This window comes from Hydra vulgaris, chromosome 12 (genome assembly GCF_038396675.1).
Source record: "Hydra vulgaris chromosome 12, alternate assembly HydraT2T_AEP".
Classification (NCBI taxonomy): domain Eukaryota; kingdom Metazoa; phylum Cnidaria; class Hydrozoa; order Anthoathecata; family Hydridae; genus Hydra; species Hydra vulgaris.
Window position 1 is genome coordinate 58,129,152 of NC_088931.1, and position 25,541 is coordinate 58,154,692.

Sequence of the window (25,541 nt, forward strand, 5' to 3'; positions counted from 1 at the left end):
TAGCTAACTTTAATTGTATTTCGATTAAAAATTTTATGTAATTTATTAGAGGGCAGAAAATGCTTATCGACTAAATTTAAAAACACTTTTCCTATGTTAGTGGAAACATTTTTCCTATATGAGGAGGGGGGGGGGGGGATTGAACCAAATTACATTTCTGGTTCTATTTCGCTTTTTTGTATTCTTTTCAGGGTCAAATTTTAGTTCAAAATTTTCAAAACCATTTTATTTAAGGGCATCATCAAATATTTGTTTAGAGGAGTTGAATGCATTTTCGTTAGAGGAGTTTTGGTTTAGTCTGTTGTTAATTGAAATCGGGATTTGTTTTAGAATTTGGGGTGGATGATTCTCAAATTATAAATATTTTATAAATATGTGTAACTCAATAGTTATTTAGCAGTAAAGTCTTTTTTTAGGGCCAGAAATTGATTCTTTTAAGCCAAACACCTATCAGTTTTAAATGTAACTTTTTTGATCAATAACATGATCAAGATATTACCATTGCTGTCGAAAGGTATCTTCGGGAGGTGGTTGCAAATGGTTAAGTTTTTGGCTTTAGATATATTGCATAAATTTTTCATAATTTAAAAGTACTGTATAAGTAAAAAGGTTGAAATATTTAAATTTTAAATACAGTTGAAAAAAAACCGTAAATATGAAAAATTATAAAAAAAAAGTGTTAATAATGTAAATGTAAAATAATAATTAGTTTTGTTAATAAAGTTAATTTTAATTATAATAACTTCGTTCTTATTGATTATTGCATTGTTACTTTATCGATTTTTAAGAAATGTAAATGGCATCAACGGGGTTAAATGATAAAATTTTTTGTCTTCTACATGTTACGGTCATATCATAAAGGATTCCTAAGAACTGTTATAAAAATGCCATCTTATAAACCATTCAAACAATAAACGCAAATAGAAACTAAAGAGATAATCTTTTAAATCATTTTTTTAACAGGTTATCAAACAAAACGTACATAAATTTAAGCATTTGCAAAATTTCCACAAGCTTTTGCGTATTTTGAAAAGTAATTCCCTCCTAGGTATAACAGTGGAATAATCATCAATAAAGCCCCAATTACTGCTGTAAAAGCAGATGAAATCTTTCCAAAAAAAGTAACTGGAACTACATCACCATAACCCAGCGTTACTATCGTTTGTAAAGCAAACCACATTCCTTCTAGTATACTAGATATAGGAGTATCTTTATTCTCCAGCTCCGCGTGGTAAACGATACTTCCAAAAAATACAGACAAAACAACCATGATAAACACCAACATGATTATATCTTTAGAGCAATCTACCAATATGCTTAAAACAACAGAAAGTGAATGAAAGTTTTTGGATAGCCGCATCAGCCGCAATATTCTTAATGTTCTTAGAACTCGTACAAAAACTATCCCACCAATGTGTTTTTCTTCGACAATCGTTAACAAAAACGATGGAAATATTGAAAAAATTTCTAACGCATTTCCTAATGACATCATAAATTTACATTTTGATGGCGATGATAATAACCTTATAATAAATTCTGTTGCAAAAAATATGTTCAAATAAAAATTTACTTTGCTCAAAAACTTGAACGGTGTTGAGTTGTTATACGCATCTACTGTACTAACACAGTCTATCGTGACAACAAAAAGAATTAGGATCATCGAAATACATGCATATATTTGCGCAGGCGTTGATGACTCTGGCATCTCAATAAAATGCCATATTTTATTGAGAATATGGTTAGTTTGAATTGGGATAGATTCTTTTGGAACCATTTCAAACCCATCAAGTGCTTTCATTGATTCAATTGCTATGTTTCCTAAGTCGTAAAATACACATTCTTCTTCAAAAATTTCAATTGACAAGCCAGGGGGTCTTATTAAACGACCGTTTGACTGATAGAAAAATAAAATTGCTTCAAATGCTATTGCTGAACGGTCAATAAAATAAGTGTTAGATACTGGATGAAAATATTTAGCTCTACGTTTTTTGTTTCCCAAAAGTGTATCTGGAAATCGATTTAGTGTTTTCAAAAAAGTTACAAAAGTATAACCTGAAACATTAAAACAAATCCTTTTATTAACTTGAACGCACATCATAAAATTGTTTTATATCTTCAAGATTAAAACACCACTGCGTTTAGAAAGGGATATCTTTTCGTAAGAAACCAGATTATTTATTTATCAAGTTGCGAAAGCATGCGAGTTTTACGATTGCTTTTGTCGGTACATTGTCGAGAAATAAATTATTTAAATTTAAAATAAAAAAAGTCAAGTTTGTTAATTAAGGTATTTGTTCATTTAATTTATATATATATATATATATATATATATATATATATATATATATATATATATATATATATATATATATATATATATATATATATATATATATATATATATATATATATATATATATATATATATATATATATATGTTTGTTAATTTGTTATTTTTGTTTTACATCAGCTAACATCATTTTTTGGAAATTCTTTGTTTTTCTTTATTTTTGATGTGTTTTTTTTTTCATGTCAGCTTCAATCTGAATTAAAAAAGCAGACAAAGCGTCTTATCATAAAGGACCTTTCATTTGCGAAGAAAAAGAAAAAATCTACAGTTTTTAGTTACAAAAGTATAAAGTTAAAAGAGCAAAATTGCAAACAATATTTCAGTTTTGAACTGCCTCAAAATGTTATTTTACACATCATTACTTTTAAGAATAACATCATCAGATCTATTATCATAATTCTATATTTAAATCTAGCGCTAGCTGATCGTTGCATCGCATTTAATTTTATGCTTTTAATATAAAAATATCTGCGAAAGTAAACTTTAAACAAACAAACGAATGTGTTTAAACCAAATAAATTGGTATACAACGAGCGTCTACAATGTAACTTTGAGTGCTTGGGATATATTAGGCGCTCTGAGAAGACGTGACGTGGTTTGTAACGCAAAGATAATTAGAGCAACCACTTCTTTAATGGAACTTCAAAGTCTTTCTCCTTCAAGCATAAAAATGTTGTTTTTTTTCAACACAGTTTCATTATTACCCCAATAAAAGCATTTCAGATATTTATCTTACTTATTGCAGTTGAAAAGCTATATTTATCAGTTAAATCAACATAAAAAACCACGCTCTAATTTAACCAACTTGTATTGAAAAATCATACCTTTTTTTATTATTTTTATTTTAATGTTATTTAGGTGCCCCAAGAAGACCTAACGGTCTTGTCACAGAGCACCGCGGAAGTGCATTAAACCAGAAAGTTCACGCCTGCTTCTTTACTGTGACGCGAAAATATGTCCAAAGCTCGTTTCGAACCTGGATCTTCTGCCAATAGAGCAAGCACTCTGACCACTGCGCGACGGCCGCACTAATTTTTAAAACAGCCACAAAAATTGATATGAGTAAAATCAAAAGTGATGTTTTTTTTTCTATTTTTCTTATCGCTATTACCTCAATAGAAAGTATCAAAAAAAAAAAAAAAAAAAAAAAAAATGCTGATACAACAGTAAGAGCTTCAGCGAATTGGAGTAGGGTAAATACGCCAATTAACGGCCATTAACCATTTACTGGCCACTTTTAAAAGCTTTTCTCATAAAAAACTATGACACAACTTGTCCTATATTATTATTTAAACTCAATGACTTCATTAAACTTTGTAAATATCGCAATTTCAGGAAAGTTCTAGAAGGTTTTAGTCGCTAAAACTAAATGTCAAAAACATTATAAAAAAAGTAACATTTTTATTTTGTTTTCTTAAATTCATACTTTAGAGTCTTTTTTTTGTGCGTTGCAAGTATTTGTGCCAGTCCATTCAGGAAGGAATAAAAAAATAAATATCTTACGTACACTTTGAAACAAAAGTATTTAGTTGATGTTTCACATATATTGTTTTAACTGAATTAGATTAATCCTTTTCTAATAAACCATTTACTGGCCAGTTAATTAATCCATTTACTGGCCATGACCAATAAATGGTATCAGGTATAAAATTTTTTAGTTTCATATTTTTATATAGGATTTTCTCACACTTAGTTATTATTCATGTGTGAGAAAAGTTAAGTTAAGATATTAACAAAATCCACATTTAAAATAATTTCTGATTTTCTGAGTTCATTCTACTTTTAAAGTTACTTTAAAAGTAAAATGCTCAATCATTTTAAAATTAGTTTTAAAATCATTTATAAGTTACTAATTTTAAAGTTACTTTAAAAGTAGAATGAACTCAGAAAGTTTTAGTTAATTATAGTTATAGTTAATTATGTTCTGATAGTGTTAATTCAATAAAAATACACCATTAAAGTAAATATATGATTTTCCTAAAAGTATTTATGAATAGATGTCTTTATTTTTTATTTTTAATAGATAATAATATTATATGAAACCATGAAACCAGTTATTTCAACAAGGATAATAAAAAAACGCATGCTATGGACTGAGAATAACATGAAACTAGCAGTACATGCAGTTGCATCAGGTATGTCTCAACGGAAAGAAAGTGTATCATATAAGGTTCCGCGATCAACTCTGCAAACCATATTCTCTGGAAAGTCTAAAATAGGAGCGAAACCAGGGAAAAAGCCAATGCTAGGTGATCTTGAAGAAAAACTAATTGATTATGCAGGCAATCGTGCCCAAATGGGAATCGGTTTTGGGAAAAAAACATTTATCACTTATACTGCTAAGCTTGCTAAAAAACATAATATAAGTTTTTAAAATGGTCGACTTTGTAAAAAGTGGTGGCAACTACTTAAAAAGAGACACAGTTGTGTTAGTCTTCGTTTTCCAGAAGCTACAGCTTCTATACGACACATGTGTATGGATAGAATAAAGGTTTCCAAAAATTTTACTTCTTTAGAAGTTCTGATACAAAGTAAGAATTTACAGGACAAACCAGAATGTATGTGGAACATGGATGAGACAGGGATGCAACTAGAGCATAAACCAAGACGTGTTGTTTCCAGGAAAGGCTCAAAATATATTTAGACTCGAGCAAGTGGCAACAAGGAAACAATTACTGTTATATGTTGCGTAAATGCAGCTGATCAAGTCATACCACCTCATATAATAGGGAAAGGAAAAACTGTACGAAATCTTTATGGTTTTGATACCGAAAATGCTCCAAGAGGAGCAACATGGAGTGTGTCTGAAAAGGGTTGGACAAAACGAAGTATTGCAGAGTTATGGTTTGAGAAAACATTTCTTCCAAATATTGGCTCAGCAAGACCACAGATTTATATCCTAGATGGGCATAACTCACACAATTTTGTTGAAATGATTGAGCTGGCTATCGTAAACCAAATTGAAGTTGTCAAGCTTCCAGCTCACCCCAGCAACTGGTTGTAGCCTTGTGACAGAACAGTTTTCAAGTCACTGAAAACTGCCTATTCTAAGGAATGCCAAACAATGATGAATGACTACCCATGTGTAGTAGTTTCGCATTCTAGCTTTTGCGGTTTATTTTCAAAAGCGTGGCAATATGCTATGACTGACACAAATATACGCTCAGGATTTAGAGCTTGTGGAATTTATCCCTTAAATCCAGATGCTATTCCTAAAGAGGCATATATCCCAAACATTTTATATAGTAAAATTTCAAATGCTGTCCCAGGTCAAAATGTATGCAACATTTCAACAATAAACAACCTTCCATTATTGTCTGATCTATCAGAAAACAGCTTTACGATTAACTCGCTGTCTTCTACCAAACCACTAGAAGAAAATGAGTTTATTGATTTTTTAATTCAAGGCAATGCTGTGCAATATTCAAATATTGTTACAGAATGCAGCTATGCAAGAATCAAACCTGGTACAAGACAATGAATTTATTGATTTTTATGTTCAAGACAATACTCTGGGTTTGAATATTAATACTGATATATGTCATGAATAAGTAAAAGTAATTGAATCATCATTAGATTCAAATGTTAAAAAAGTTTTTTGCAAAACATTAACAGATCTTCCATTTGCTAATTTATCTTGTCCATCAGACAAAGATTCAGATGTTCTTACATATCCTTCTCTACAAATTAAACAAACAAATAAACACTCAAAAAACTCTAATTTAAAGTTTTTTGTTCTGACCTCAGTGGAGGCTTATAATGCGAAACTTGAAGATAGGGCTTCAAAGGTAGCTATTGAAAATAGAAAAGTTGAAAAATAAAAGATTTTGAAAGAAAAAAAAGAAAATTTTGCAAAAAAAATATAGCTAGATCATATATCAAACTTTATTTTATTAGAAGGTGAAAAAAGATGATACTTTATAAGAAATATTTTTTAGGTATTTTTGTTCATGTTAATTCATCTTAATGAGTGTATAAATAATTTAATTGAACAAGTTATCTTGATTTTATAATGTGCTTTTTATTTTTTTTTAATTTTATGGTAATAAATCAATTACAATGCCCTATTCAATTAAATACAGCCAAAGGCCAATAAATGGTTAAGATGGCCAGTATTTGGTAAAATTGTTTACCTTTAATATCTGGGTTATATATAATTTTATGTTATTAATAATCACAATAATTTTTACTTAAAATGTCAGAGCTTTTAATTTTCTAAAATTTTATATATGGTATGTAACATATACTTAGGTATTTTTCTGTAACGGGTGTTTCTTGTAAAAATGTGGCCAGTTATTGGCGTAAGTACCCAACTAATGATGTTTTTGATATTTCATTGTGATGCTTTGCTTTCAAAAATATTTAAAACATCAACTTTGCTTTTACCGTAAACAAATTCTTCGGAAATTTGTTTGATATTTCTTCAATATTTTTTTTCTGAAAAGCGTCTGATTTATGATATCATGAAACTAAATTTAATTTATTTAAATGGATGCATAAAAATAATTACGTCTTTTTTTTAACTCTTCAAATCGAGTTGGTTGAAAACGACGTCCAAATTTCGGGTACCAAAAACAAGGATAGAAGACGTTATTTTCTGTGTTATATCTATAAATTATAATATAGCATTTATAAATTATTCTATCGAGTAATAAAAATATGATTCTGTATTTTTTTGTTGCTCTTATATAAAATAATTACAAATTCTTCTATTTTACTAACATAGGTACTAGAAAATGTGGAATACAAAGTTTAATATGCAAAAGTAATTTATAATAAATTAATAACACGCGATTAAATAAAAGAAATTCCTTATTTTTAAAATTATCAAAATATAAAAACTCAAAAATGGATTCCATTCAACAAAATAACCTTAAATTGAATTCACAAAATTTTTTTCAAACTAATGACTTTTAACTTAACGAAAAACTTGATCTTGATTTAAATTACTTTTATGATACAAGTGCTTTACAAAATAACTGCCCTTATTTTTATAATGATAAAATAAAGAAATTTCTTCAGCGAGATCATATGAATGTCATTCATTTTGATATTAGAAGCTTAAAAAAAAAACATTGAAAATACTTAAAAGGGACAAGTTATTATACGCAACCGCAGTAAAAATTTAAGAAAATCAAATTTTTAGAAATGGCTACGGCTCGTAGAAACGAATTTTTATAGTTTAAAAACTGTTTATTTATATATATTTCCATATAAATCACCACTTTTAACTCTTTTTATGGCTGAAAATATAATAGGCTTATCTTGGTTGCATAAGAAAATAAATCAAATAAGATTAAAAATCTATTAAAAAGTTTAAAGTTGTGCTTTTCGAAGAAGTTTAACATTCCAAGCTGAGGGTGATTTGTTTATACTTTTGAAAACATGAAACTACAGAAAATATGAAACTTTTGAAAACATATATGTAGAATATGTATGTATGTATGTATGTATGTATGTATGTATGTATGTATGTATGTATGTATGTATGTATGTATGTATGTATGTATGTATGTATGTATGTATGTATGTATGTATGTATGTATGTATGTATGTATGTATGTATGTATGTATGTATGTATGTATGTATGTATGTATGTATGTATGTATGTATGTATGTATGTATGTATGTATGTATGTATGTATGTATGTATGTATGTATGTATGTATGTATGTATGTAGGTATGTATGTATGTATGTATGTATGTATGTATGTATGTATGTATGTGTGTGTGTATGCATGTATGTATGTATATATGTATGTATGCATGCATGTATGTATGTATGTATGTATGTATGTATGTATGTATGTATGTATGTATGTATGTATGTATGTATGTATGTATGTATGTATGTATGTATGTATGTATGTATGTATGTATGTATGTATGTATGTGTGTATGTATGTATGTATTGTGTGTATGTATTTATGTTTGTATATGTATATATGATATATACATATACAAACATAAATACATATATACATACATACATACATACATACATACATACATACATACATACATACATACATACACACAATACATACATATACATAATCACACATATGCATATATGTAAATAAACATATAAATAAGTAAACACATTATACATATACACATATAAACACACTCAGGTTCATACAAATATGTACATATATGGAGCAGAAGTGTAAGGAGTAGTAGAAGAGATAACTGAATTGGTTTAGAATAAGGGAAAACTAAAAGCTGTTATATTTTAGAAAATTAGACAGAATTAATTGAAGATATAAGATAGTGAAAATGCTATGCTAGAATTTTATTAAGTGTTTTTATAAAGGATAAATTTTTTGATATTGGCAATGAAAGCATTTCTAGTAATGTTTGGGAGATTTTTTTTTATTGAAAGTGGCAGAGAGTTCGTAGAGTGAATTGGGTAATTCTGCAGTTAAGCGGCCTAAAATAAATTTATTTTTTTACTTAACTAAAATCTACGGTGGAATAAATTTTTATGTAACTTAAAAAGAGAAAAATGAAAATTACTAATGAAGCGTGGAGTTTAATTAATCGAAAGGATAACTAAAATTTGATGGAGAAGGAAATTAAATGTGGAAGCGATTTTTATAATTGATATACTACTTTCTGTTTTGTTTACAAATAAATTTTTTGACATAATTATAATTTTTTTAGAAATTTATAAAAATTTATACTACGGTGAAAAACATGTTTTAGGAAAAATGTTAACAACAGAACAACAGTTTTTACAAGAAAACTGGCGCTTACTGGATCTCGGATCCAGTATTAGACAACCGCTATCTGCCCTGCAGTGGCTAGCACAGCGAAGATTAAAAATAGTGTTTTTTGTAATAACTACCAAATTCAATATACTTTGAATTCATATAAAGAAGCAACTGACGGTTACCGCTGGAAATGCAAAGGTTGCAAGGAAAGATAAAGTGTTAGGCAAGACTCCTTTTTTAGCCAGACTAGACTTTCCTTACAAACATTATTATATTACATATATGGGTGGAGTCGTAATATGCCGCAAAAAGATATCCAACATGAAGCGGGTATGAATGATGCTTCTCATACATAAGCTGACTGGGCCAACTTTTGCAGAGATGTATGTGAAGTAGATCTAGAGACTAACCCAGCAGTTATTGGAGGTTTTAACGCTGACAGGACTGCAGTTGTAATTGAAATCGACGAATCAAAGTTTTTCCATCGTAAATATCATCGCGGGAAATGGCGACCAGGTCATTGGGTGTTTGGTGGTGTTGAAAGGGTTTCGTGAAAGTAGAAGTACCAGATCGGTCTGCAGAAAGTCTTCAAAACGTGATATTACAAAATATTTTGCCTGGAACTCATATTGTGTCAGATAGTTGGACATCTTACGCTGGAATTGAAAATCTACAAGATGGAATTTATTCCCATTCAGTTGTTATTCATGAGCGTAACTTTGTCAATCCCCTAGATAACGACATTCATACGCAAAACATTGAAAACTTATGGATGCTAGTCAAGCGCAAGCTGCAACAACAATTTGGAACACACAAAGATTTATTTACCTCACACCTGCATGAATTTATGTGGCGTCAACGATATAAAGATGATCCGATATTTTCTGCTTTTATTAAATGCGTGTCCCGTCAGTACCCTTTTTAAAACGGCTATTTTCATAGCCACAAATAAAACGGCTGTTTTCATAGCCATTAATTATCGAAAAACATTATGGCATTAAACATTAAAAAATATATATTTACATTTTTTATAATTATATTTGGTCATGGTCATGAGTATGGTAAAAAATAGTTAAACTATTTAAAATAAAAAAATCAAACAATGAAATAAAAATCTTTATAAAAAATTTAATAAAAATTTTTGTTAATGACCATCCTAAAAATATTTTTATCAATTAACAATAAAAAAAAAGTTTTTAAATCTCCGCGAACAAGAGCGTGTAAAGTTAACTTTTCATTTTAGGACGCTTAACTACAGGATTACCAGATCTAAGTTTGTAATTAAGAATACCACTTGTGAATTTTAAATAGTTGTTGAAAGCAATAGTCATGGTATTATGAATAATATCTTACACACAAAAACACAGTTTAACAAGTAGACGAGTTCATCTAACTTCAAGATATTTGATAAACTATACAATAAGTCTGGATTAAAATTGCTTGACGGGAAATGAACTATTTGTATAGATTTATTTTGAAGTTTTATAAGATTTTTAATTTGAGTAGATGAACTTTGCCCCCATATTTGGCAGCCATACCTTAGGTGGGAATTAAATATAGCATGCCAAGTATTTATCAATGTTTTGTAGTTGACAAAATGCCTTACTTTAGAAAGCATTCCATTAGCTCGACTTAATTTGCAAGATATTGCTTTTACTTGTTGGTGAAACAATAGATTTTTATCTAATATAATGCCTAAAAATTTTACACGTGTACAGATCGTTTATATAAACGAGGAAGAGTAGAGGACGTAAGATTGAACCTTGTGGAACACCAGTACATGTAAACCTAGTATTGGAGGAAGTGTTTCCAATGCTTACAAACTGAGAGCGCATATACAGGTACGACTTAAACCATTTGAGAGCAACTACTCTGACACCGTAATGATTTGATTTAGACAGCAAAATCTCATGATCAACAGTATCAAACGCCTTTTGCAAATCAACAAACACTCCAGCAGCAAATTGTTTTTAATCCAGGGCTTCGCGTATTGTCTCAGTTATATTGATGAGTGCTTGAAATGACTAGAAAAAATTACTAGAATTTTATGAAACTTAAGTAAAATCAGATTTTTTACAATTTTATTGCTGACAGTTTTGATTTTTTCACTAGATAAGAAAGATGTGGGTATATACCCTTTGAAAAATGATATTATTTTTGGAATTTTAGCCAGATATGCAGCACGATTGATTTCTTCCTCTGCTAGTTTAAATATTAAAATAACTACTTTGAAGTTTACTTTCTTGTCTTCTCATAAATATTCGGAAAGTAATTAAGTCTCTACAGACGAGAGCGCAAATTATTTATAAATAAACTTTTTTTACGCCTCTCAACTGCAGATTTGCCTTCACAGATATATTTCTAAAAAAGTTTTTTAACCCCTTAACTGTGGCGTAGATTTAAAAATTACATTCTCTATTACAGAAATATATATTTGTTTAGGATCATTTCAAGTTGTTTATTTTTTTTTTCGTATAGTGTGCCGTAAATTGTAAATGTTTTATTAAAAAAAAAGTTTCATTAAATGGAATAGGCCGTCAGGCACACAGAGAGCTATACCTTGCAGTGACGGATATATCCGTCAGACACAGTTAAGGGGCTAAAACACAATAATGAATATAATAATATTAATAACTATAAATGTTTAAATCACATTATATGCATTATTGATTAACTTGCAATAAAATATGATATTTAAATGATATTTAATTTACAAAATACGATTTTAAAATTTTGAAACATCCCCACAGGGCCTCTAACTATTGGGGGCTCTTGGCCATGGTCTAGTCTAGCCAATTGGTTAATCTTTTTAAAATTATTCCAACCTCATATATTTTCATTAATCCAGCTGCTGTTGCATGGAACTGCAGCACTATCTGTGACTTTTCCAATTATCCTGTGGGTGTTCCCATCATCAGACATATATTTCTATCCATTTTTTTACAAAAAAAAATAAAGAGTCGAGAAGTGTTCAGTTAAAGTCATAGAAAATATCAACATTATATTTCTGACTCTTTCTTCAAAAGAATTTGGCTTTAGGTGAGATTATGATAAAAATTTTTAAATGAAATGAATACTAAATTTATGAATGCCGATTAGAACTCAAATTAAAAGAAAGTATGCATATATACATATATAATTTAGGAAAGTATGTATATATACTCATATATTTTTGGAAAGCGATCCAATATGTAGAATGGCAAAAGCCAGATATGAACAATTTTGTTAATCAAGTTGAAATGACTCTCTCTGTTTAACTGTTTATAATATTATATAAAAATTATATATATATACATATATATATATATATATATATATATATATATATATATATATATATATATATATATATATATATATATATATATGTATATATATATGTATATTTTATATATATATATATGTATATTTTATATATATATATTGTGTATATATATATATATACATTATATATATATATTATATATATATATATATATATATATATATATATATATATATATATATATATATATATATATATATATATATATATATATATATATATACACTTATATAGGTATACACTTATATAGGTATTTATAAATGTTTTAGAACTTTAACTAGTAGATTTTAAACTAATACTTATATAACAAGATTGTATGATGCATTTTTTGATATTCTTATTATTCAGGTCTTGACAAACTATAACACATAAAGTTAATATAACGCAACACTCTGTTAACAATTCTCATTCTCATTCACTTAAAAAGTTTATTATTTTGTTACTTTTACATAAGTGGTTGTTTAAATTGATGCAGAGTGTTGGGTGATTTTGCATTTACAACATGTTTTTCTAAAATTATTATTTTTAAAACCATGACAGATTCTTTTTCAAATCTTTTACTTTATAATTATAGTAGTAATGTATTAATGTATTTTTAAGCAAGTACTTGTTAGTTACTTTATTAATATCATTTTTATTATTAATATTTTTCAATATTCAAAACAAAAATTATTTTATGTTTGTAGCTTTGTATATTTTAGAATATGCATGAAAAAACTTTCCGCAAAACGATAAAAGTGGAAAAGTCACTGTAATTCCAATCGCCGCTGTAAGCGCTGTTAAAAATCTTCCAACAACAGTTATAGGAACAACATCACCATATCCTATTGTTAAAATTGTCTGAATAACCAACCACATTCCTTCAGGAGCACTTACAACTGAACTAGTTTTATCGTCTAACTCAGCAAAGTATATCAGGTTTCCACAAAGCGTACACGTTATGAGCACACAAAAAAGTAGTGTGAGTAAGTCTTTAGAGCATTTTGCCAATATCTCTAATGTAGTAGCAATTAACACAAAACTTTTTGAATACCGTATAAGTCGTATAACCCATAGTATTTTGAACATTCGACTAAACCTTATTACTAATATATTCATATTTACTTCACCGGTATATTTAAATTCAAACAAAGTTATTAAAAAATTGGGAAGTATTGTAAAAAAGTCCAATATGTTTCCTTTTGATTTGATAAACTTTGATTTCCCAGGTGTACTTATTATTCTTGCAATAAATTCTAAGGCAAAAAAGATGTTTGAAAACAAAGTAAATCTGTTAAGAACAGTCATTTTTGGCTTTTGATATATGTCTAATGTAACTATGCAGTCAACTACAACAATTGAGAATGCTAATATAACAGAAATTACTGCAAAAATTTGAGCTAACGCAGAAGATTCGGGTACTTCCAAAAATTCCCAGATCTTTTCTAGTTTTGTTACTGGTTCCATCGTACTTTTTCTGCTTTTCTTATAATTGTTACCATCGCGCGCTTTCATCGATTTAATTACGTCATTTCCTAAATTATAAAACATGCATTCTTCCTCAAACAATTCCGAGGTCATAAATGGCGGACGAATTAAGCAACCAGATTGATAAAAAAATAAAATAGCTTCAAACGCTAATGGAGAACGATCAATAAAATAAATATTTTTAGAGGCATTAAAATAACCAGCTCTACTTTCATCATTTCCTAACAGCGTAAAAGGATACCTGTTTAAGGTTTCTAAGAATGTTTCAAAAACTTTTCCAGATATATTAAAACAAACTCGTCTATTCGCTAGTAAATCCATAGCAATAAAAAATCATTGGATAGGACTGAGAGATTTTCTAGCATAGTTTGTTTTGAACTTTTTGTTTGTTAATGCTCTTTATAAAATATTAAATCGATTAAAAAAAAAAAAACAGCTTTTAAATAATTAAAAAGAGTCTTCTTAACAACTAAAGAAAATATGCCTTCCAGAAAACTTCATTTTGTTTATTGAAATTGTGGGCGTATAAAAGTTTGTTACTAACAGTGAAAACACTATATTTAATATAACTTACTAATAGAAAAGTATATATAGAAAAAAAAAAGAAAGTTATAAAAAAGTTTTATATAACTTGTTAATAGCTAGTTATGTAAAAAATCTTATTTAAAACAGATTAAAAAATTTGTTAGAGCACTAGGAACAAATGAAGGGTTGTTTGTATATATATTATATTTGTATATATATATATTATGTTTGTAAATATATATCATGTTTGTAAATATATATATTATGTTTGTATATATATATTATGTTTGTATATATATTATGTTTGTATATATGTATATATATATATATATATATATATATATATATATATATATATATATATATATATATATATATATATATATATATATATATATATATATATATATGTATATGTAAATATTAGTGAACCTTTACCCGGTTTGGACTCGGGGACCCTGTAATTCGGCTGTTTTCACGGGTACCCGGAATCGGCTATTTTGTTGCAAAACTCGGCACCGGGTATCTTAAAATTTTTTTTAGTAAACATTAAGCTTAAGTGCTGTAACTATTTTTTTAAGTGGTACTTTAAATTGTGTCGAAATATTATGATTGTTTTTAGTTTAAAGTTCAACCATTAAACTTCTTGATATAAGTCTAAGAGTGTGATAAAGTCAATAACCACGACGCCCTATATACTCAATATAGACGAGCCTCAATTAAAATATTTTTTTATTTTATTCACACTACAGTCGAAAAGTTCTTTTGCAATTCTTTGTCTCTTTTAAGGCAGTACCCCCAAGAAATATTTAAAAAATTGATTGGAAATGTAGTAAAACGTTTTTTTAAATAAATTTATCATTAAAATCAAAAAATATATATTTTCTTACTTAAAGTTCTTTCCCTCCATCATCCAATTAAAAACATATTAGCGATTATTTAGCGATAAATTATAAAATAAATATATATTATATATAATACCATAATTATAAAACTAAAATTAGTTAGCCGGAACAGTATTTTTCAAAGTTGGTAGAGTTAATTTTGATATTGAATCTCTCGATGTTTTTGGCATTAACGACGTCAGACGAAAAGTTATTCCAAATTTTAACAATCCTGAGGGAGAAAGAATAGCTATGGACTTCGATTTTAAAATTTGGTTTGCGAAATTTGAATTTGTAACCACGAGTGTAGTTATAGTTGTTTATCAAAAAAAAACCTGGTATATTTAGGAAAAACTAATTAGCGCAAATTAATTAGCATTATTTTGTGAAAACAATTCAGCGCGAAATCTAGCTTTGCCAAAAATACTTTTTGACAAAGCAAACGTAATAAATAGATAAAACTTAATACATATTCAAATCAGACACCTCTAATCTATTAATATTTAATGCGAATATGTCCCCTGTCAAATACAGCTCAATGATTTTTTTTGTATTATTTAAAAATTGTTGTTCAATAAAACTTATACATAAAAGAACAATAAGATAAAAAAAATATTTTCAAGGATGCGGGAGCTTGCTGAAGACCAACTGAGCAACAAAAGAGTTTTGAACAATACTTGGCTCTTTATATTAAGGAACAAGATCTTAGATTGTAAACGCATTTATAAAACTATTTTAAACTCAAAAACCTATTGGTAAAAAGACTGCCAACAACCGATTTTTACTGTATTAAGCTATATATTATCGCTAATAAAACTTAAGCGGTTGTCGGCTTGTTTCTTTCTGCAAAATATTTTTTTAATGAGTATTTTTATATTGTTAGGAAGGTTTTGCGTTTTACGTTATTATTTACAGAAGTTTCACATATAGTATTTTAACATTGTTATTTTTGCATTATATTAATATTTTTAACTTCATTAACAAAACAACAGATATTTGTATCTAATATAAAGTAAAAATAGAATAAACAAAATGGTTAGATAATGTTAAATAATATAAAATTTTAAAAAAAAGAAAAATAATGAAGTTTTGAATGATAAAAAAAATCAGATTTAATTATTCTTATCATATAGTTTTTTTTTAATTTAATTTAATTAAGCTTTCAATTTAATCTGAAAATATATTTCAATTTAAATCTGAACAAATAAATTATCTGAACGAATGAGTTATGGGGAAATTAAACTGCAAACGTAATTAAAAAATTTATACTATGATCCAGTTTTATGAGTGATCACCACACGCAAATACATATTAGTGGTATTCAAAAGCTCATGGGGTGCGTTCAAAAAGGTGTTGGGTAATGTTCAAATTTTTTTGCTGGGGTTAATGGAAATCTCTTTACTGTAGCAAAAAATTAATTAGCAAAGCATTTGCAAACCACCACACCTCCACGCCACATTCACAAACTTCCACACCACCGCACTACACTCACAAACTTCCACACTACTTTTTTAAATTGTTGGTATTAAAACCTCATTAAAGTCAGTTATTTGGTAGAGTTTGTAAGCAATACAAACCGGTGTCTATTGTTTTAGAAAAATAGAAAGAATCATACAAGTACTTTGTTAATTTGGGTGTACCAAAAAAAAAATAACTTTTTAGTTTTTACCATTTTCTAAGGTCCGAACAGATTAAAAATACCAAAAACACGTTTTTTATTTGTGTAAAAGTGATATCTGTAAAACTTTATTTGAAAAAAAAAAATTCATTTAAAGGAAAAAAATCACAACTTATATATAACCGTGAGCGAGATCTCGTCTCGTTCTCGTTTCTCGTAAGAAATGGGACTTCTCGTGAGAAACAAAAATTAGAGAATTCTCGCGAGAAGTAGAGCGAGACTTAAATATTATATTATTTTCCAAATTAAAAATTATTATAATTTACAAAATGCTTAATAATTTGTTTTTTTAAATCATTAATATTTTGACTCCGTGATTTTAATAAATGTAATTAAAAACTTAATTTGTTTTTGACAAAAACAAATTAAATTTTTAATTAGATTTTTAATTAGATTTTTTAATTAAATTTTAAAAAAAAATCTATTTGAAAAATTTTAATTAGCTTTTAAATATTTTTAAATAGATTTTAAATACAAAAACTTTTTGTATAAAATTGTGCAATTTCATTAGTTTACCAGTGGAATTCAACATGACACATATTGTTCATATTGAAAAAAAATATTCTTGCCTCATTTCAACAATCAAAAATGTCACCAAGAAAAAACAAAATCTGGAGATATTTTCTAAAAACAAGTGACGGTGCTGAATGTAAGGCGTGCAAAAAGTCTTTGAAAACAAAAGATGGAAACACAAGCAAGCTTCATCGTCACCACGAAAAAAAACACAGCCAAGATTACGTTGAGTATTCTGAAAAAAATTGACGACTCTCTTCTTCCTCCTCCTAAGAAGAAACAACGAACCATGGGTGAAATGCTTGAAACAAAGTCCAAATATGACAAAAAAAGTTCCATTCAAAAACAGTTTGACTCTGCAATGCTGGATTATTTTTGCACTGATCTAGCATCCTTTTCAGGAGTCGAAGAAAGAGGTTTCAAGAAATTGTTTGACATTGCAAACCCTTAACTGAGCCTTAATCAGAGAACAACATATTCAAGAAAGCTTTCAATTCGGTCAAGAGAAGTTCAAGCTGGAATGAAGAGCATAATAACGTTGATTACGCCAAATCTAAAAAGTGCTGCATTTACTTCTAACCTTTGGACTTCTAGAGCTCAGGACAGCTACATCTCTTGGACTTTTCATGCTATTGACAAAAATTGGAGACTACATTACTGGACACCCCATGTCCAACAGTTTCCAGGCAGACACAAAGGTATCTTAAGTGAAGGAAAGCTGGATTCTTTCTTAGAAGAACTAAATTTGCCTGCTGATTTGCCAATGTACTGCGTGAACGACCAGGCAAGAAACATGAAACTTGCAGTCAAATTGTCAAAGCGCCTTGACCAATACTTGTGCAACAATCATATTTTGCAATGTGCAGTTCGAGACTCTTTTGGAATGACTGCTGGAATGGATGATGCGTTGCAAACATGCAAAGATTTGGCTTCTTTAATTCACCATTCAACAGTTGCAGCTGAGTTGCTTGAATCAGAATCAGACGCTCAAGGAATCCATTTTAGACAGTTACGCCAATCTGTTGACACAAGATGGAATAGTGAACTGGATTGCATGGCTTCTGTCCTACATCTAAAGAGTGTAATTATCAGCTTATGTGCAAATGAAGATATTTTTATTCACCATCAGTGCATCACAATGGAAATCAATCGAGGGAGCAGTAGAAATTTTGGCATCACTTAAAGAAGCTACAGAAACGTAGTTTGCTGAGTCTATTCCAACAATTAACACTGTCACCGATTCTCTTTATTTAATCCATGACAAAATTGATCAATTTTGTCATGGATGGAAAAAATGGCTACGGTGCCTTGTATGTAAAAAACTTTAAAAGCTGCACTGAGAAAAGATTTCCTCTTTGTCACACTGGAAACTTATTGAGTGCTGCAGCAAACTACTTAAATCCTGCTTTAAAGGGACTTCACTTGAAGCTCTTCAAAAAATTTCAAACAACAAAAATTTTGGTGGAAATTACATTCAAATACATTGCCAGAACTCTCTTCATTAGCTAGCCAAATTTTAGCTATTCCATCAAGTTCAACTAAATCAGAGTGAGTTTTTAGCTCAGGTGGAAATGTCGTCCGATCATCCAGGCACAACTTACACCCAGAAAAAGTAGAACAAATAATCTTAATCAGAGAAAACATTGTCTTGTTGGGAAAGTTTTGCAAAAAAATTCTGAATTAATATTTGAAAAAGTTGTTTACATTTGACAAATGTCATTTGTGTCTATTTGTCAAGACCATGTGTACATTTTTAATTTTTTAATGGATTTTAATAAATTTGATTTCAAAAGTTGTTAAACTTCTCGTCTCGTTCTCGGTCTCACGAGAAGTACTAACTTCTCGTCTCGGTCTAATCTCGGTTTGAAAAAACATGGTCTCGGTCATGGTTACTTGATATCAAATATGTATGTAATACATATATCAAAAACTTGCAGTACGATCATACACCATGAATTTAAATTATCATTTTATTTGACCGTAGAAATGTTTTTTTAATTGACCTAAAACAAACGGCACGTTACGTGTTGTTATATTTAAGTATAAACTCAGACTTTATTATAAAACAATTGTATAATAAGCATATTTTTGAGTTTTACTCACATACAACACATTTATACAACACATTTATACAACACATTTATACAACACATGTTTTTGATTACAAATCTTTTAATCCTTGAGTTCTCAAAAGTGCTTATTTGATATATGAAAATCATTTAGTAAAGGTATAGTGTTGCAAAAAAAAAAATCTGTATGTACAAGAACAGAAGAAAGTTTTTTATTGCTTACAAGATATACAAGAACGCTTTTTAAAGCTTGAGCATTAGGAATATGACTAAAAAACATATTTCATTTTCTTGGAAATGGCATATCTGCAAAAGTTGCTAGTTAACATTGTTTGCTGTGTATTGTAAATATAAAACATTTTCAGAATTGTACATCTTTTGTTCAGAGGCTATTTATATGCAAAAGTTTTTATTTAAGATTTTTCATTTTTTATTTTAAACTTTAAACAATGATCAGCAACAGCATTTAAATTTGCTTGATCGTTTTCTTTTGTTTTTGATTGTTTCAATGAAATCTTAACCAAGTTTTAGTAGAACGTTCTGCACTCTAATTTAGAGCAAGAAGACCAGTGACAAATTTTTTCAAATCTTTCATAACCTGTAAATAAGTTCCAGTTTGATGAACTGATTTTCAGTTGAATATAAGTTCCAGCTTGATGAACTAATTTTCAAATTGAAAATACTCTTGCAGATGATATCCTGTTTTCTGTTTAAATTTACAATATTCTTTGACAAAATCTAAGGTTGAGATCTGGAACTACTTTTATTAAACAAAGCTGTCTGTTTATAACATGAAGACACATCTTTCCTTGAATAAAGCTGATTATTGTTGTATCTAATCTGAAGACTCGTTTGGCTATCCAGGAAATAATTTGATATCTGCCATCCCAAAATTTTAAAGTCTGTACTTACCATATATCTACAGCTTAAGCCTATTTTTGTTTTTAATTCACTGTTTGAAAAATAACTTGTATTTATGTTACGTTATAATTTATAATAAAGTTAATAATTGCTGGATATCATTTTTTTTTCAGGTTTGAAAAATCTCATGCAAGGTTTGTGTATTTCAACAAAACAATTCAAAGCATATTAACAAAATTAATCAATGATTTTCAGCACTACTTATCACTTCAAAGAAAATTAAGCACCACTGATACTAGGACACCTTAATTTCACTATTACAAAGTGCAATTTCCTTTTTGCACAATTTATAAGTATTATTTCCATGACGACATGTTACACTATAAAAATAATAAATAAGATTTGTAGAGTGTTACCAGTAGTTTAAAAAAGGTTGGGATTAATAATAATCTTAGAATAAAAATACTGTATAGGCTACTTGATTATTTTAACTAGTATTTAAGTATTAAACATGTTCAAAGCATATACAGAAGCATGAAATTGCTTTTGATATTTAAGCAAATAAGTAATCTCAGAAAAAATTTATTATAAAACAACAACAACAAAACTGATACAGAACGTTTTAGAGTTTCTGCATTTTGCAAAATTTACTCTTGAAAGTGACTAGTAAATATGGCCTTCAAATCTATTCGTAAATCTATTTTCAAGTATTATTTTAATATGGTTCGAAACAACATTCATTGGTTCATTATATAAAACAAAAGATTGATTTGCTTGTTTTATAAGTCTGTTTTTTTCTTTTGTCTTCTGGATTCGCTGAATAAAATTTAAATTCTACCCGCTGTTTTACATCCCTACGTGCACAAAACTTTTTAAGACGTATAAAATACGTGTTTCAACGTTTTAATTCGTTATAAACGTATAAAACACGTTCTGTACAGAATCTGATATACTTTTAAATAACCCCCTGTAATTTAAAGAAGATGTAAAAATCAACAAAGACGATAATGTAAACATACGTAAATAAAAAAAAAAAGGCAGTGTAATATACAGGTGATGCATGTCACAGTAATATTTAAAATTTGAATTCAGACTTTTGAATAAACCTTAAGAGTTTAAACTTTTAAAGTCTAACTAGCCATACATCGAATTTTGTTGTTTTCACGTTTAAATTTTTACATTAAATAAAAAAAAAATTTAAAATAATATAAAACAATATGCATTAACTGCGTTGAGTTATTGCGCTAATGCGCTACTAATTTTAAAATTCGAAAAAAAGCAGGTTAGCGTTTTCTGTTTGCCAAAGAGTCAGAATATAGCAATCGCTCTTTCATATTGCAGCTGTTGTGTAGTATAGCAGCTGTGGTGTAGTGATTAAAGTTCTGGCTTCAGAACTGTAGGTCTGTGGTTCGCAGCCAGCTCCGGTCATATATGCAACATTGGTAAGGAAGAAGGCGTGGACTTCCTGGTTAAATCCTATTCCGCGATGCTCTGTGATACGTAACCTAATTAACTAAAAAATTGGCACTTAACTGGAAAAAAAGCAATACAACCTAATATTTTTACCGTTTAAAAATATAAGAAGAATATTCAGTTTATCATTGTATTTAAAATTTGTTAAATGGTATTACTGATAAAATAGTGGAGCAAATTTGTGATCTCTTTATAAGAAAACAACTTCTCTAATCTTTGAGCAACTAGTCTCTTACTCTCTAATCTCCTGCGTCACTAACTTATTAATCTTTAATCTCCTGAACAACAAATCGTTTATCTCTAATTTCCTACTTTACTAACTTATTAATGTTTAGCTAAAACAACATTAAAGATGACGTAAAAAGAGTTAGTGATAAAAAAAAATTGGTCATATTTTTAAATAAAGTTAAAATAAATAATACTGATTATTTCCACAAACTGTTCAGTCAAACTCTGAAAAAAAATTTGTTTTAAATTTTTGTTTCAGTTGATAACTTTACCTATTGCAACAATAAAGTTTAAAAACCTCAATTTATTTAAAGATAAACTACTAGATAAACTAAAGTATTATTTTAGTTAAATAATGAAAAAAGCATAAAACGTGTTTAAAATACTACTGTTGAAACTTGTTTTATTTTTGGTGTGAATCCAGTCTAGTTTATATTATAGTTTATCTAGTATATATTACATACTTGATAAATTATAATATAAACTAGACCGGATTTACACCGAAAATAAAACTTTTTTGTTTTCTGTAAAAGATTTAAATCTCAATAATATTGCATTTTGTTTTTATTATACCATTATTATCCATAACCTCTAATGACGCTATTTTCGAGTTGATGGACCTTAACAAATCAGTGTTTTTTTCGAACAGTTATAAATTTCTTTAATTAACCATGATAAAAATACTTTTTAGCAGGGTTATTAAATTTTAATACCACGAGTTTGCAATTTACAAAAATCGTATCTATAAAATATGTGGCAATGTAATCAAAAAGTTGTATCCTTAATGCTTTCCCCTATAGAATCTTGAAAGTGATCTACTAAGCTAAAGGTAAATAGGTATCAAATCAATACGATACTTCAAGGTTATTTCTCTAAAAATATAAGCTTCCATTTTACATATTTTCACTTAACAACAAAAAGCCGTAAATTCTTTTTATTCCGTCTTTTATTCCATGTTTTATTACAAGAGGAATGTCATTTTTATTTACAAATGTAAGTTTAAGTTCATTAATGCCTTCTTTTTGATTCGTGTATTCAACAGGAACAAGTTTTTTGGGTCTAAAGATGGAAACGTGATTTCCATCTTCTATCAAAACAATGTCGTCGACAGTTATTTGAACGCTACCAATACTTCGTTTAGATTTATGGAACTCCCTCAGTTCTGTTAGGTACTCAGTCTTCCATCGTTTTATAAATGTTCAAGTACTGTTTGAAAATGATTATATTGTTTAAGTCATGTTCAATATTACGCTTTAGCCTTTGAGTCGATAAGACGTGTTTTTGTTCGACCTTAGTTTTCAGGGCTTTATATATATATATTTTTTTTTTCGTATTCTTTTTATTTCTTTTTCCTCTTATTTTCTTTATTCTAACATTATTTCTTTCTCTATTATTGCTTCATCTTATTAGCGTATTATTTATTTTCAACTTTCAAATCATAGTATATTATATTGCCTATATTCGTGTCTACAATAACAGTTTTGTCGTACTTCGTGCACCTATATTTATATATACTTATATTTTATTATATATATTTTTATTTATATATTATTATTGTAAAAATAGTTGTGACTAAGATTTTATTTATGCTTTAGTTCGCATTTATTTTTACAGAGTTTTTTAAATTTTTTTTCTTGTTTTAAAGAGTTTTGTAAACCTTTCAATTTTTGCTCGTAGTTTAACCGCCAACGTTTAAACGTGTAAACGATATTTTCTAATCTATTGTTCTATTCATTAAGTTTTGAGAATAAATTTTCAACTTTTTTCTTAATTTTTTTTTGCATTTTTTGTGCCTTGACAAAATCCAAAAATTATTATCAATTGATAAATATATTTACGGAAAATTTATCACTATATATTTACTAATATTTGTAATCAAATTACTAATATTAGTAAGTTATATACGTATAACATTATTATATTAAAGTATATATTACACAGTTCATTAATATAGGTTTTAGGTATAAAATGATATGACCCCGGAAGTTTCATAATATTTTTTTAAGATTTTTAATGGTTTAACTTCTTTAATTAGTATTTAAATCAACAATATGGTTGATGATACAATGTTTATTATTATTTTTTGTTAAATATAACAAGACTATGACATTTTAGTTAAAAACCCGAAAAATTAGATCTGATTCCCATTCTATATCAATATTTGTAGCTATATTGCATAACTAGTCATATATATATATATATATATATATATATATATATATATATATATATATATATATATATATATATATATATATATATATATATATATATATATATATATATATATATATATATATATATATATATATATGTATATATGTTAACATAATGATTCTGCTATTGCAGTCGTAATATTTTTTATGTATTCTCGTTTTTATTATTTACATATATCTATATATCTCTATACATAATGGATTACAATAAAATAGTATTTCTTATAAACACTTATTCTAGTTTTTACTGTCTTTTTATGCTCACTTTCGAAACTTAGATATGTAGAAAGATATATACTTATATGTCTTAAATAGATAGTCTGCAAAAATAAAAAATTAAAATCTACAAAACTAGTTTAAAGAACCAAAAGGTTATGCCACGCCTACTCTTTAAAAATAATAAGTATAAGAGAAGTCACGAGGACAATCAGAGAATGGTTTGTGCTTGCTGCCACCTGAAAGTTTTAAATTGTATACCGATAAACCTGACACTGGAGAAATTTATCAAAGAGCATATCAATCCCAACTATTCAAGACATGTGTTTGAGTATCCAACAGGTAAAACTTACATTAAAACTTTAAATACAATAGGTTAAGTATTGTAATCAATTTAATATTGTGTTTTGACAGTTGTTTTGACAATTTAATATGTATTGAACGAATTTTTTTTTAAAAAGAAAACAGCTCTTACAGCTCCCTCACAACAATGTTCTTCGTTTAAAACAGATATTATTTTTGAATTCATAACTTTAATTTTATTATAAGGAATTTGTTCATCATACAAATCATACATGTGCAAGCTGGCTTCCAATAATCCTATACCAATAAATGTTACTGAAAACTGGAAGCAAGCGGACCTAATGCTTTTCAAGTCTGGAAGCGACTGTATCATACAGTGTACAGTCTGTTCTATGGTAAAGTCCATGGATCATAGGGTGCTAGAGAAAACTAAAGCTAGAATTGAAAAGTCGAAGTCAGAAAAACCTCTTATTTTATGCCCTAACTGCTTTTGTAGCCTTGGTAAAGGTTTACCCCACAAATGTTCTCTTGGGCAGGAGAAGGTAAATGTTTCAAGCCACCTAAGTAGCAGATCATCAAAGGTACAACAGTAAGTTACTTCAACTCTGCTCAAAAACATCTATATATCTTCACAGACAAACCTTGGAGAAAAGATCAGTATTTCAACAGGTTAGGTTTCCTATCTAATATACTATAAATAACATGTGAAATAAA

General features: G+C 28.0%; 2 protein-coding genes across 2 annotated transcripts; both read right to left on the reverse strand.

Annotated features, from left to right (window-relative positions):
- Positions 1–749: 749 nt before the first annotated feature.
- Positions 750–2,178, reverse strand: LOC105844487 (potassium voltage-gated channel subfamily A member 2). Its single transcript, XM_065811440.1, has one exon. The coding sequence runs from the start codon at positions 2,096–2,098 to the stop codon at positions 989–991; it is 1,110 nt and encodes a 369-aa protein (XP_065667512.1). The 5' UTR covers positions 2,099–2,178; the 3' UTR covers positions 750–988.
- Positions 2,179–13,019: 10,841 nt separating this feature from the next.
- Positions 13,020–14,234, reverse strand: LOC100203129 (potassium voltage-gated channel subfamily A member 2). The gene has a single exon (XM_065811441.1). The coding sequence runs from the start codon at positions 14,180–14,182 to the stop codon at positions 13,064–13,066; it is 1,119 nt and encodes a 372-aa protein (XP_065667513.1). The 5' UTR covers positions 14,183–14,234; the 3' UTR covers positions 13,020–13,063.
- Between the last annotated feature and the right edge of the window lie 11,307 nt (positions 14,235–25,541).

What these genes read in the sequence shown, in the direction of transcription:
- LOC100203129 (XM_065811441.1), bottom strand. Translation starts at nt 14,182, where the DNA reads ATGGATTTACTAGCGAATAGACGAGTTTGTTTTAATATATCTGGAAAA.
- LOC105844487 (XM_065811440.1), bottom strand. Translation starts at nt 2,098, where the DNA reads ATGATGTGCGTTCAAGTTAATAAAAGGATTTGTTTTAATGTTTCAGGT.